We start from the raw sequence: 15596 nt of genomic DNA on the forward strand, positions 1-15596 counted from the left end.
AGACAGCTGGCTTTGTGTATTTTCACTGGCCAGCCTCTTTGTCTCCTCTGTGTGTTCATCTATCTCCTCTCCAGAGACACTCATCTCTTCTGACTGCAGCGCTGACACACACACAAAAGAAAAGGAGACTGATTGCATGCATGAATAGCTGTTAGTGTAATCTGCAGACCCAGACACACACAGGACAACGGGAGCCATCCCAGGTCTTTATTTGATCATAAGATGGAATAAAACACAGTGATGGATAATACAGAAAGCAATGTTTCTACATATATAGAATATACGTATATAAGCACAAGCAGACACTACCAACACACACATAATGATTTTCGTAAAGCAATTGTCTGTCATCTAACTAGAGAAAGCATAATTCCCTCTCTACAGGAAAATTATCTAGAGTGGGTGGCTAATTAGACTTGGATGAATTACACACCAAATAGGAGTTTTTAACTCTAAATACAAAAAACAACCAGCCTGCCTCGTCTCAACGTCATTTCATACCAGCAGGGCTCTCTTTAACGTCCTCCACTCTCTGCCCTTCTCCATTTTCATAAGCGGATTTGTTCATCTGTGAGCTACAGCACACCTGAAAGAAAGCGTGTACTGTCAGTCTTTTGAAAAGCAGCATAATACAAGGAGAGACTGAAAATAAGCAGACGTTGTGCTCACATGTAGCTCAAGTACCCTTCCACATATGTTCCTGCATCTGTATGAAGATGGCGGTATTTTGTGTTTTTCTGAAGAGTTAGATGCACACAGCTTTCCCTTAGTGACCACTTGATGTTCAAGATCAGCTGTCTTCTTGCTGGGTAACCTGACAGCTTTTCTTATTTACAAGCATAGATCTCAACATCAAGCAAAATACACTGAAGAGGAATGGCATGGATCCATTCATCTTTCATAACATTCCCATTGATAATTACACTGGGTTACAAAAAAATGTTTTTTGCAAGTTGTCTAGGTTTTTTCAACTGAATTAGGACCATTTTGCACCGCTAAATCCAAAAATGACATCTGTTTTTCTCAATCAGGTCAGGTTTTTTTGCTAATTTGATTTTGAAAAATTTGATCTTCTCACAAAATTGATTACATTTTTGTGACTTTATCAGTTGATTTTTTTTATATAGTTCTCACCCAAAATAGGTTTTAAGAGAAAAAAAATCATTTTCTAACAGGATTCCTGTTAGGTACAATGGTGTATTCACCGCAGATGTAGCAGAACACATCAGGCTTATTTTTGCAAGATCTTCTAGTCGAAGCCATTTCATTCACCTGTAATATTAAAAAAAAAACATTAATCATAAATTGGCAAAAGTAAAATCTTCAGAACTCGTCTATTGGAAGAAATATGAAAGAATTTTGTATCATATGATGTGAAAATGCCCATAAATGTAAGCAAAAATGTTAAAAAGCCAAAATGTAGCATAGTTCAGAAAGTTGACCTGATTGAGTAAAATTTATGTGATTTTTGGATTCAGCACACCAAAATTATCCTAAACCAGCTCAAAAACCTTAAACAATAAATTTGTTGTTGACCAGTGTTATGAATCATTATCAGTGGTATTACTATTGTTATGAGTGTTTATGCGTATCCAGGTCTTCATATTATGATAATTGGCACTAAATAGCCTAATGTTTAAAAATAAATCATGCATTTCAGATTCCAGCTCTTCTTAAGTCAAAATCCTACTTGTCAGTTCAGAGTGTTTGGATCAATGTGACCACTTAGTGTGTCCATGTATCAGAATGTTCAGAGATGTGTAATCCAAAAAAGTGTTTTTTGCTGCAGGTGCAGAAACGTTTCCTCCCCATCTGCAGTAAGCAGGGTGTGCTTTCTGAGACACCTTAATGCAAATCACTACAGCAGCAAGCTCTAACCTTACTCACCAATGAAGGGCTTTTGCTGACATAATGCTTCTGTCACAGTGCTCTTAGTCAACTAAATATCAGAACACTTCTCGTTTTAAGTGTCTCAGAGTTGCTGCATCCTGTTTGGCTCAGCAACAAACTTCTCAAGCCTGTTTGTATGCAATGTCAAACTTAGAGTTAACAATTTTTAATTTTACAGAAGGAACATGATCTTTTCACCATTCTTTGAGCATAAAATTCTTGAAATTACGAACACAAGGTCATGATCCAAGTCCCAATAATAGACTAATCTCTCTAAAAGTTAAATCATGGACAGGAACCTTGAAAATCCACTGAAAAAATCCAGTCTATTTCAGCACTTAAGGCAATGGAATAAGCCTCAGCCTTCGCACTATCACACATTCCCAAAGCTGTGATAAACTGTGGTATTTGCCCCACGGCAACAGAGCAAGAATGCTATTTCAGGAAAATCAATACCAGTTAAATAATGTTTATTTTTCTGTATGTGTAAAATATATTTAATTGATTTAATGGGTACAATAAACCACAGCATTGTAAAACCCCTGCACACATATTATAACAGCAAATCATCTGTTTCTAGGAACATCTGTGGCCACACAATACATAAAATAAAGCCAGGCTCACATAGAGCACGCTGAGTAGGTGAATCTGCTGAGGAGACAAAGACATGATGAGACACAGAGGCATAGATGGAAGAAAAGGGAGATGGAAGAAGCAGGGGAGGAACAGTAATCATTAGCTCAAAAACCCCGCAGTGAGGCTCCTGTGCCTGCAGAACCACAAGCCTGATGACAGAGATATTGAAGAAGAGAAGTGACCCGTGGAGCAGATGAGGGCAGGATGAAAGAAAGACATACAGTAACAGAGGACAAAGGGAGAGAGGGAGAAGTATCTTATAAATAAAATGCTTCAGTGTTGAAAAATTGACCCTTGTGTGACATTAAACCTGAGTGACCCAATAAAGACTGAAGTGAGAGTTGAGATGACAACTGAAATAATCTGTTCCTAGTTCTCCATCAGGTTGTTGTGGGCGTTCTCTGCTCTGCTCTGTTGGTTGGATCGCCTGAGTAGTGTCACGGCTGTCAGATCACATCACCTGGCCTATATGCTAGTGACGCCCATATTAGTATTAATCTCCATCACAAAACAACTTCTCTATTGTGAAGCCAAACAATGGATTATTCAGTGTCAATGAAAGCCACTAAATATTCTCCATGTTAACCCATAAAGACCCAGTGCTAATTTTGTGGCAGTTCCCCAAGTTTTTTTTTTTTTTTAAATCTCTATTTAATTAATTAAGTCTTAAGTGATTTACCACCATTTATTGTATTATTGTCTGTATTTGCACTTTTCACTGTAAATCATATATTTTCCTATATTTAATTTCCTATAGGCCTGCTTAATTTAGATGTTCATGTAAACTCAGAGTACATTCAAAGGTTATTATATTAAAACAGAGAAAACTGAAGAAAAAGTGACTTTCACCAAAATGGCCGTGATAAAAATTAAATACTGTGTCCCTGTATGGAGGTTAAGTTTTATGAGGGACCGAAAAAAAAAAATTACTCTATTTTAGGTTTATGCTAAGTCTAGTAAAGGTGGATTATGTCATTTTAACCCATAAGGACCCAGTGTTACTTTAGTGGAACTTCCCAAATGATTTTCCTCTACATTTAACCTTCCTTAAGTTCTTTATCACCATTTATTGTAATATTATCTTCTATATTTTGTGGAAGGGGTTTTAGTGAAAATCTGGTATTTTCCTACATTTAATTCACTGATCATGTAGATTTTCATAAAAGCTCAATTAAAGTTAAGGGTTATTATATAAAAAAACAGAAAAAACTGAAGAAAAAGTGACATTTTCAGTCCGGTCTCTTATTAACTGAACATAAATCCAGTGTGTCCATCCACTGTCATTGATCCAACTCCATGGATTTTATTGGTGAATCAATGTTGTAGAAGATGACGGTGTTTCCATGTTCACAATGGAGCCTCTGAATGTCCAAATGGGTCATATCTGATGACCATGAAAAAATGACAAATTGTATTTTGCACCAATTATTTACATGTATTGATAGGATTAGTGGATCAACAGGTATGAAACATTCTAGATCAGTAGATGGTTTTGGTCACCAGTGGATGTTTGGGTCTTTATGGGTTAAAAACAAAACTCACATAGCTTATTATACTATCAGAATCCCAAATTCATATCGATACTGTTCAAAGCACTACAATTTCCTTACAATGTTTTAAAATCTTACGTAAAAAGTGCAGCTCTCCTGAATTTCACAGTTGCTGCAGTAGTACGAGCACATCCCTGTGTTTCCTCATTAGTCTGCAGAGGCACAAGGCCTTAAAGAACAGGGCAAGACAAAGGCAGGATTCTCTCATACAGCAGAGAGCCTGAGGCCTAAAGACAAACTGAACCAGTGATGACGTAAAAAGAGGAAGTAGAGGACAAAAAGTAAAGTTTAACTCTGGGTAGGAGCACTTGGACCTTTGTCTGTAAGGAACAACCAGGACATTATGAAAATAAACACTACATAGTAAGTAGCCTAATTGGCTGAAATACTTTCACTTTTACTTTACAGCGCTATTGACCATTTTACAATTAAACACTGTATGTGTAAAATGTTTTAGAAAAAAATGTTCATTTGATGGGATATTACGTAAACTCATGCGTCAATGAAAATGAAATCACAGTTTTAGCCCTGACTTTCAGCCTTCCATTAGACACCGTCTGCAAAGCTGCAGTCGAGCATGCTGTGGTCCCAGAACAACAACATGAGCACAGTTACACAACAAAAAAAAATGGCTGTGCAGAAAATGTGCCTCATTATAAAACATAACCCGATATTAACCAAGGCTGTAATCTTGCCCTACTACTGTAAAACGCTGACTCTGACATAACTCTGTAATTAAAATTCTGTTAAATACCAAACTGTGGTCACAAACTTTTTGAGGTCAGTGTTTGAAGACAGCTTTTATCTGATTAAGTGTCTGGTTTAAGGTGGTTCATCACTCCTGTGCATCATGACTGCCGGTCACAAACACCCTTCATTATCTGGAACTGATCAAAGCTTCCCTCTGTACTGTTTTTTCTCAGTCTAAAACAGTAAAGCTAAACAGGCCTCTCTGCCTAGCATTGCACTTTTGTTTTACTCATTTGTGAGGCTAATGAGGTATATATAATAAACATCAACAAGCTATGCAATCTGATTGTTCTATAATGGCTGTAGGCTATTGCTTTTTACACTGAACGATGGCCTCATTGGGGCATAAGATCATGAATGCTGGTAGGGTCTCGCTCACTTCCCTCATTAGCGGACCAGTTACAACACAGATGTATGGCTCCGGCTGGTGGTTTAATATTCATGCCTCCAGGTGGAGCATAACCTCAGACACCTCTCTGTTTCTCTTTGTCACACAATACATCCCAGACAGCACAATGGAGGGTCCAGCAGACTGCCACCGACACACTGACAGACTGCCTGCCTGCTTTCTAACCAACCCACACACACAAAGAGATGCACAAAGAGACACAGGGGAATATGAGAGGACCATTTGGTGAGGCAAATCCAAATACGCACTGCTACCACATTTAGTAGCCTCAGCATCCTGATACAACAGTTGCATAAATATACAGAGAGCTGCTTGATCACATAAGCCTGTCACAATAACATAATCAACTAATCGCAATAATTTGAGCAGATTTGTATTTGTTTTTTTTTTTTTTACTATTGTTATTTGTATAAAAACAAATGGATGAAACTACCAAGAATGTCAAATGTCATCTCTATTTCCAAATAATCTTCCAGCATTCAGCTCTTTCTGCTGGTAATCTGCATGTAGTTTCTATTAATACTTGTCATTATCAGTAGTTTCTTTGTACACTCCAGCAACAGAGCCCACAAGGCAAACAGAAATATATTTCTTATTCATGTGCTCCAGTGCTCATTGCCAATAAGCGTCTCCTTTTCTTCATTAGGTGTACTATATGTGTGTAAATAAACTGCTGGCAGACTTACATTGCACTAGAGGCACAAAATGAATCAAAAAAGGCTGAATCAATCAATGAATTATTTTTATAACAATGTAGAACAAGTAAAATACGTACACCGGTGTAGCTCCCATGCAAAGGTTTATTCCAGCTGTACATTTTGAGCAGCATGGCTCTGCTTAAGACTTCTAGAGAAAACATATAGAGAAAGGGCATCTTAGGCTACATCCAGACGACAACGCTTAGTATTTTTCTTTTGGGGATTCTAAAAATTTCGCATCCATACACGTATCGTTTCAAGATATGTCAGTGTCCAGATGGAAACAGGAAAACTGGGTTAAAACAGTGTAATACATATGCCACACCTATATGTGGCGCTGTACACAACCACAAACAGAGCTGCAGGATACACTAAAACCAAAGAAGAATGCAGGGTTTGGATCGCTCTTCTAGCAGGACACCATGGTGGATTTAAAACGGCTAAAATTTGCTTAGAGGTCTTATTTATGTCTTTGTGCATAAGAAATCAATATAAGTGAATCCCCAAAGGAACTTTGAGTTGGTAAATGCAAGTTATGCAAATTTACAGGATTTCAGTTCTGTTGCAACATGTTGATGGTCATATGAACTATGTTTTCAGGTCAAAAATGTCCAATCTCATCACAATTAATGCTATATTTTCATGTCACAAATGGCCAAGTTATATTTTAACTGAATTTACCTGAAAAACAAATATTCTATTCTTTTAGATTCCCCAGTTTTTCTTACAAGATTACATACTACATATCACATGTTTTATTTTTACAGGTTCAATATGGAGTATGGTGCTGATCCATCCTGCTTATGTTACGCCAATACATACATTAAGAATGTCACAGGGCACTTTTTAAATCAACAGTTTTCTAATAATAAGCATTTTTATAAAGAAATAACAATTCTATATTGTTATTTACTCTTTAGTATGATGATAAACTATACAATAAATAATCATGATACTAGTTTTTGCACAGGGATCATTTCTGGAAACGGTGACATGGCTGCCGAGCATCAGTATGATGGGATCCATAACAACCATGTCACATCCGTCCACTGCCACATTTTGTGTTTTTGTGTCAGCTGTTATTGTTTTAGATCCACAATACAAACATTTATGAATAAGAGGATAATTAGCAATAGTAATTATGTAAGTTTATTACTAATAAAGTACTGGTACTGACCAGATCATCATGGGTAATGTCACGTCCGTTCACTGTCACGTCCATCCACCAGCAAAAGTTTTCACATACACGTGCTATTCAAAATCCAATATTTCAGAAAATATAGCTTCCACTGTCAAACAATATCAGTAGTCTGTGCACAAATGTATTAGCATTATTTCAACACAGTTCTATGCATTTCTTACAACTATTTTTTTTTGACAAAAATGGCCACTCATTTGACCGCCTAAGTAAATTTTAGCCAAAAAGTATCTGACGTGTGTATCTGTTTATGTGTCTCCACTGGTCGTCGAGTTGATACAGCATTACCAGGTTAGAGGTTAAATATACAGTTACATCATGTGATTGACCTTACAAAAATATACAAAACATGCCGAGAAAAATAGTTTTAGGGAAAAAAAAATTATAATTATTTCATAATGTGTATGAGACAGGTTTAGAAAAAACTAATTTCCTGTGCAATTACTAATTAATGCAGAAGTGCAAAGTTATAAAGAAAGACTTAGTATAAAAAGAAAGGAGTAGACCCAATATTTAGTGAAAAACCAGTTTACATGGCTGTGATAAAAATTAAATAGTGTGTCCCTGTATGGAGGTTAAGCTTTATGAGGAACCAAAAAAAAAAATTACTCTATTTTAGGTTTATGACAAGTCAAGTAAAGGTGGATTATATCATTTTAATCTATAAAAACCCAGTGTTACTTTAGTGGAACTTCCCAAATGATTTTCCTCTATATTTAACCTTTCTAAAGTTCTTTATCACCGTTTATTGTAATATTATCTTCTATATTTTGTGGAGGTTTTTTAGTGAAAATCAGGTATTTTCCTACATTCAATTCACTGATCATGTAGATATTCATAAAAGCTCAGATTAAAGTTAAGGGTTATTATATAAAAAAAACTGAAGAAAAAGTGATGTTTTCAGTCCAGTCTCTTATTAACTGAACATAAATCCAGTGTCCATCCACTGTCATTAATCCACCTCCAAGGGTTTTATGGTGAATCAATGTTGTAGAAGATGACGGACAGTGTTTCCATGGTAACTACGGAGCCTCTGAACATCAAAATGGGTCATATCTGATGACAATGAAAAGATGAATAACTGTATTTTACACCAATTACGTACATGGATTGATAGGATTAGTGGATCAACAGGTATTAAACAGTTTAGATCAGCTGATGCTTTTGGTCACAGGTGCCTGTTTAGGTTTTATGGGTTAATGTCTTATGCTTACAACAATTAATCGTCAACTAAACTTTCATTAGTGTACAAATACATCAAACTGGCACAGCATCTTCTGTTAAGCTTTAGCATGAACACTTGTACAGGTCAGACAGAGTTTAATTTCCCTGTAATACTCAGTGTACTGTATGTGAAACAGCAAATCACGCATGCAGAGAAAGATTGAGCACTACATCCAAAGGCAGCAACAGAGCAAAGGACCTATGCAACCTTGACACAATGCATCAGCTCTTCCATTATCAACAAGACGTGACTGATAGAGTGTAACTGGCAAGTAACTGCTCCCACATATCAAATCCCCATGAAACAGATTGGAGAGGGCTGTTTTCCGGGGCCGTCCGGTCCTGCTCTGCTCCGACGATAGTAGTGCAGTGATGTAATCCTTAATCGCTACCAGCCACACGCCGTGAGTTCAGCCAATCGTGATGCTGGTGTGCAGTGATGCTGGTAAACACAAGTGACGTTCTACTGAGGTTACTCCTCATGAAACATTCAGACCTAGCACACATTTTAATCATTCATATAGAGGATAGCAACAGTATGTCAGCCCTGCACACGTTCACCTGCACAAAGACACACACTAATACGTGATCTTTCAATATTAGCTGCCTAGTAGTATTGATGCAGGATACTTCTGAAAGTTCTGAGTCTGACTGTCACACAGGACACAGCAGCAACGCGAGATGACTCAAAATGTCATAACGTAGCAAAGTAATAAACCACCTTTGTAGCGAGCTTGCTCCAGTCACTGGTGACAACCCTGAGTCGGAATTACCTTGTCAAACATGCTCATTGTTATTTGCCGATAGGAAAACCCACAAATACACTAATGCAGTTAGTAATGAGAGAACACAAGCAAGTCTCTGACAACAAAACCAGAGAAAATCACTTCCCCTACAGGCTAAGAACCAACCTGAAATACTTTTTGGTGGCAGTTGAATTTCATCTTTAAGCATACCTGGCACCAAGTAAAAGTACTCACATTCAGTATTACTATAATATAAGGACAGTTTGAATATATGTAAAGTGGAAAACAAATCAAGTTGTTTAATGTCACAAGGGAGAACAAAACTAAGCTTTATATTAAACAGAGTAACAGACTTATGAATGGAATCTACAACATTATTACTTCAGTTCTCCTTGTTTTCCAGGTACTTTTTTTTTTTATAACTTACATTGTGGTTTTCAGGATTGTGGCTGTTTTATGTTTCGTGTTGAATGTCTGGCACACATCCTAGGTGCACGATAGAAATGAATGCTTTTACTTTACCGTGTTATCCTTTGGATTGGTGTCATTACATTTACATTTATGCCTTTGGCAGATGCTTTTTTCCAAAGCAACATACAGGGGAAAACCAATCAAATCAATCAATCAATCAATCAAATTTTATTTATATAGCGCCAAATCACAACAAAAGTTATCTCATGACACTTTACATATAGAGTTGGTCAAAACCAGACTCTAAGCCAATTTACAGAAACCCAACAGAAACAGAAACCCAAACCACAAGTGGATGTCTAATCAGATCTGTAAACTTATCTAGTAAAGTCTAAGTAGTCAAAATATTAATTAATTTAAGTTCTTTGACACATGCTTGTGATCATGCTTATTGCATTTGAGAACTAAACTAAATGAATAATTTAACTTTTATATTTAGTAAGATAAGATATGAAGGAATTAGTTTGGGGTAACAGTACTGAAACTGAGATATGGCCTGCAATAGTATAGAATAATGATTATCAACTTTACAATATTACTGTAGTTATTCATTAGATCCTTAATCAACAGGACAACTATATTGTCTGCAAGAAAACAGACAGTCCAGGATACTGAAGATTATAATGACATCACAGTTTGTGCTGAATGTGTGTCAGGGGAACAGTGGGACAGTCCTGGACGGTGGAGGCATGGCATCAGTCACCTCACCACCAGTGCCCTCCAATGGTGTTTGTGGCATAAATTACCTCCCTGTGAACTCCCACGGCCAAGTCTTTGTCAGGCCTTTGGAAGGGGAATCCTGACCAGCGAGTGATCTCACATTTTGTTAGAGTAACTGTGGAGTCACCGTAGCAACAGCTGAGATCCCGGCACCGTGCTTCAAAGTAAAACACCCCTCAATACACACAATCACAGGCTCCCATCCCCCAGCAGCTTCCTCACTAAGACATCAGCAGACCGTATAGGAGAACTTGGATAGCAGCATCCAATCAGCAAGATATTCAAATTAAAAGCATATTTAGCTATAGGATACACAACTTTTTAGCTCTGTGTGATGGTTGTGATTTATTCAAACAAAACAGCTATTAGGAAATCAGGGGAAATCACAGGTTTCACAGGGTGCAAGCTATAATTAAGTCCTTTTTTCTGGAATAGGGTGAGCTAGACCACTGTGCTGACAGCAATTATAGAAATCTGTTATTATTAAAATACTAACTAAACAGATTGGTTTTAAGAATGCTTCTCATTTGTCAAGAGTAACATCACTTCATATTTCATCTTACTTTATCACTTTTACATACAATTGGTAAAAAGGCTTTAAATAGAATCCTACCCTAATCTTTCTGTTTTAGAACGCAGCTAAAAAAGCTGAATAATTCTCTACTCTTTCATCCAGCCTGCTCTCCCCACACAAAACTCCAAGATGATTTACTAAGAACAGGCATCCAGGGGAATTCTGTCAAATAACTGTACAACAGCGTTATATTCATGGCTTCTTTGCATGCACCAGCCTGAAAGCAGGGCTCTTAAAAACTAGTTCAGGATAAACATAATGCATTGAGACATTTTAGATGTATCAATAATGCATCTAATAGAATGGAATTAGAATAATATTTGTGTTTAGTTTAAAGCAAAGTTGCAGAGTTTTGCCATGTACTGTATCTAGACATTTTATTATGAGTCATTCCACCTGGTCATGTCCTGATTTAGCATGATTTAAAATTTCACAACTATACATTTGCATGTGTTTCATTATTAACATGGCAAAATGTGAGGCACTACTCAAGTCTCAGTCTGACTCTGCTGGTGCAACACTGCATTATAAACAGAAAGCAGAAGAGGGATGTGAGTGAAAGAGGATTTCAGGCACTTCCATCAACCTGCAGCTGGCTAAGAGCTAAATCTACAGAGCTGTGAATGATGAGCGCTCACTTTCTCTTACCATAAACATGCTAGAAAGATCCATAATTCATCAAAGCAAATCTTAAGGCCATGCATTAACAGCTGTCACTGATTTGAGTGGACTCTACTGCCTGCTTTTCTTTGCAATACTCTATTCACTGAAACTACATTCACTATGGTGGAGTACTTTTTGATGTACTTGACAGCAAATGTGTAGGTTATATTTTGCTATAAAAGATATAAGACAGGATAAAAACCAGGAGCAAAGTATAATTTGGAGTCAAAGTGGTTCAGGGAGGAGATTAGAATATAATGGAAACACAACTTCTGGGAATAAAATCCCAGCACAGTGAAGACAGGATAAGAAGGTGAGAAAGAAGGAGACGAAGAGAGAGATGGTGAGAGACTGAGAATATATGGCCTAGTTCTGCCTCTTACTTTGCATTTCCTAGTCTAGGTGCCCTGGTATCCTGGGTGATTTTGGTTTTTGGCAAGCCCGTATCTGGAGGGAAGGGCAAACTTCGACCTAATCCTGAACCATGTTCCAATGGTGAGCCTGGTCAGGTGGTTTAGGCTGCTCCCTCCGTGGGCCAGGTTAGACACAAAGATAGTCAGGATTCCAGACGGTCACAGCCCAGCTCTGGCTTTTTCTTTCACGCTACTCCCCTCCTTTCAGCCTGCTGACGTCAGCCACCCAGACCACACGACTTTGCTGCAAACAGCACACCTGCTGGCTTCACAGTCCATCTGGCTCAGCTCCATCTCTGGCTCCGCTCTCCAAGCAGAAATGCATGCCTGTTTACAACCTGGGCACACAGTCCCCATCCTACAGCAATTGCAGTATCTATTTCATGTTTTCTCATGAGAGAACAGAGAAGAGATTGCACTCCAACCTGCTGATAATAACAGATATCAAACTGACAGAGCCTATGCACGTCTCATTAATGTTTTAATGTTCCACACTGGAGGTCACATGTTGTATTGGTATATTGCAGTAGGACTTCAATATGTCCACATGTTGCTGACTAGTCACAGAATTCTCTTGGGGATTGTTTACATCCCTTTCCAACAACAGTGCAATAGTCTCAAAAGAAACATGAAAGAATAGCCTTGTATTTCATGTGACAGCCTTTCTCACCTACTTTGATTAAATCAGCGTGAAGATAAAACCGCACAATCATCAAAGAATTCTTGTAGTAGTGAGAGAAAATATCAAGGCCTCATTCTTCTTTTTTTTTTTTTTCTATTTCAACGTAATCTGTGTTTCTCATCAGAACTATTAGTTTCTTACTGAAATACATGAGTAGTTTCCCAAATTAATATATCAAACATGCACTAAAGGGGGTCAGTGATAACATTTAAGCTATGAATCAACCTCAAAGAATATATCTTCAATAAGCTTCAACTGGCATAAGCTATACTGTACAACTTAATAAGCATGCTCTCCAGAATAGCAATGGGATACACTATGTGCATTATTGATGGCAGGGGTTCAAGGAAAACTGCTCAAGCAACAACAAAATGAAGACTACCAGCAGCAACAAGCAATAAACCAGTAAGCAATTATGTCAAGCCAAAAGTCTAAGTGATATATCAGCTTCTTCAGTCATAAATTGCCAATGTTTTGGCATCCCATCAGCCTGAGGTTAGGAGAAATGCCATGTCAGTCCTACGGAGCACCCTGAGTCTTAAAGCCTGCCATCACATTCACAGATGTCTTCTAGCAGTAGTGAAGCAAACATGATACCTGGAGTGGGCCCTGTGCAAGAAGAAATTGCCAAAAAATTCAATGCATTTGTAGTGAGGGTCTTCAGTATCTGTTAGTGCACACCAGCAGCCGGACATGTATGCACTTGGTGTCCCTCTGCAGAAACACTCGCTTGTGTCTGCCAGGTCAGACACAATTGCTAGGCTATCCACAGAACTGCAGAGTGAATAAACTGGTCGACAGGTGACTAACCTGAATGGTGCATGTGTATTCCGTATCATCCAGCAGTCTGACGGTACAGCTGTATTCCCGCTCAAGATTCCTGATGCTGCCACTCATAAATCGGCTCAACATCTTCTTCGAGAATCGCTGCTCCACGTCTAGGACCAGAACAATAAACTCAGCACCAGCACGTCAGTGAATGTCACATTGACCACAATCCCCGGTCCCCTAAACGACCAGCAGCCGCATATTGAGCCGCCGAGGCGTGCACCATTGTTGTCCCGTTAAGTTTCCGTGTGTTAGGCCCGTGCCGAGAGCAGAATCCAAGGATGCCCGCATCCAGATCCAGGAGCAGCTCAGCCGTGTTGTGTGTGTGTATGTGTGTGTGTGTGTGTGTGTGTGTGTGTGTGTCTGGCCGAGCCGCGGATTATCTCTCACCATTCACCGCTGCCACTTGAGGCGGCGGGCGGGTCCCAACGAAAACTGACGTCAAAGTCAACCAACGGGAGACTGTGGCGTTTTCTCTGCCTTTATGTGTTGTTTTTGCGCCGCAATTTACCTGGTACACAGACGCAGAAAATATTATATTAACACTTTGTTAATATATCCTTCACAGACTTACATTTATGATGCAAATGCCCATGATAATAAGGACTCCTGTCTCTTACCAAGTGTAACCAGCCAGCAGCTGTGGAAACCCACTCATGAATAAAACACATGAAATACTGAAATCCCTTTTAATTAAGATTCTAAAAATGAATAATATTAGCTACTTGTCTACAGGATTTGTGGCTGTTTTTGAAGCAGAATGAGCAAAACCATCAAAATTTCAACTAAAATCAGTGTCCTCCTTTGACATACTACTGTAACAATCTTATTTATGTGTAAACAGTTTTGCCAAACTTAAAGAAAACCACACTGTAAAGACGACAATATTCAATGCATTAGTCAGATACAGATTAAATATACTCGGCTGCCACCTGCAGGCAGTACACCGTTAGTACCATGCAATTCAATTATACAAAACACGTTTATTCTTCAAATGTAGGACAAATTTAGAACTTGATTAAAACTAAAAAAATAATAATAATAACACGCCAGTAGTGTTCTTCAACTGCAAGTATTAAATCTTATATCATAAGGACACACTAATCTATAATATGGAGGCCATTTACATTGTGACACTAAATAGAAGGAGCAGCCATTGTAATATTTTATTTTAACATTTGCTTCCTATAGTATGCAGGTGTTTTTAGATACAAAAATGTAAAGAAGAATATGCTAAAACTGAAAACATTATCCCTCATGTGTCTTTGCCGTGACCCGGATTCGAACCGGGGTTGCTGCGGCCACAACGCAGAGTACTAACCACTATACGATCACGGCGAGCTACCGGGGAAACTGGTTCTGCACCTTTGAATTATCTGTATACAAAGGTTTGAGCAGTAGATCTCAATATTATTGTTGTAAATATTGTTAAATGTTGTTATCGTCTCGTCTGCATTACACTGAAATGAGCATGTAGTGACGGTGCCAAAAAGAAGCCTACCAGAATAACTTTAAGCTAGTTTGCAAGTTAGCAAGATAACAAGTCGACAACGGCAGTATAGCGCGTGAGTTTGCGTTTGCTAGCTACTGCTTTACACTTATCCCAAGAATTTGCAAATTGTATATTTTACTTTCGAGATGAAAATACCACGTTAACATAGTGCTATTAAATAGAATAATTATTGCCTTTGTCGCTGCTTTCCGGTTACTAGTTGGGATTGTCATAAAAGTAGCTAACTGCGCATTTACGATAAGAAGCTAACTAGAAACAATTAGTGATGTGACGTTCATGAACGAATCGAATCTTTTGAACGGCTCTTTGAAATGAACGATGGGAACCGAGTCTTTGTAAAGAGCTGTTCATTTTTTTTTTTTTTTTTTTTTTTTTTTTTTTTAAGGAGGGAGTGTCTGATTGCCTGTCAATTTACCGATATACTGTTCTTGTTCTGAGAGTTGCACTATAGTTCAGGTATTTAAGAAATTGCAGTGATTAATAGTGATGGGACTTTTGGCTCTTTGAAGGGAGCCGTTCAATCAGGAGCCGTTCACTGAAAAGAGCTGTTCAAAAGACTGGCTTTTTCATGTTTTTTGCATTATTTTGAAACACCAGTGTTTTAATGACTAAACAGGCTACATGTGATGAT

At 38.0% G+C, this 15596-nt stretch overlaps 1 protein-coding gene and 1 non-coding gene across 5 annotated transcripts in view; both read right to left on the reverse strand.

Moving 5' to 3' along the window:
* The window catches only part of frmd5a (FERM domain containing 5a), a 71898-nt gene extending 58120 nt beyond the window's left edge, over positions 1–13778 (reverse strand). For all 4 annotated transcript variants that reach the window (XM_030136829.1, XM_030136830.1, XM_030136831.1 and 1 more), the window contains exon 1: positions 13435–13778. In XM_030136829.1, coding sequence (XP_029992689.1) covers positions 13435–13536 — 102 coding nt within the window. In that variant the 5' untranslated portion in view covers positions 13537–13778. The remainder of the gene's footprint in view (positions 1–13434) is intronic.
* Positions 13779–14718: 940 nt separating this feature from the next.
* On the reverse strand, positions 14719–14790 carry trnah-gug (transfer RNA histidin (anticodon GUG)). Its single transcript has one exon. It is a non-coding gene; the product is annotated as a tRNA-His (tRNA).
* Positions 14791–15596: the final 806 nt, after the last annotated feature.

This window comes from Sphaeramia orbicularis, chromosome 6 (genome assembly GCF_902148855.1).
Source record: "Sphaeramia orbicularis chromosome 6, fSphaOr1.1, whole genome shotgun sequence".
In the NCBI taxonomy this organism is placed as follows: Eukaryota; Metazoa; Chordata; class Actinopteri; order Kurtiformes; family Apogonidae; genus Sphaeramia; species Sphaeramia orbicularis.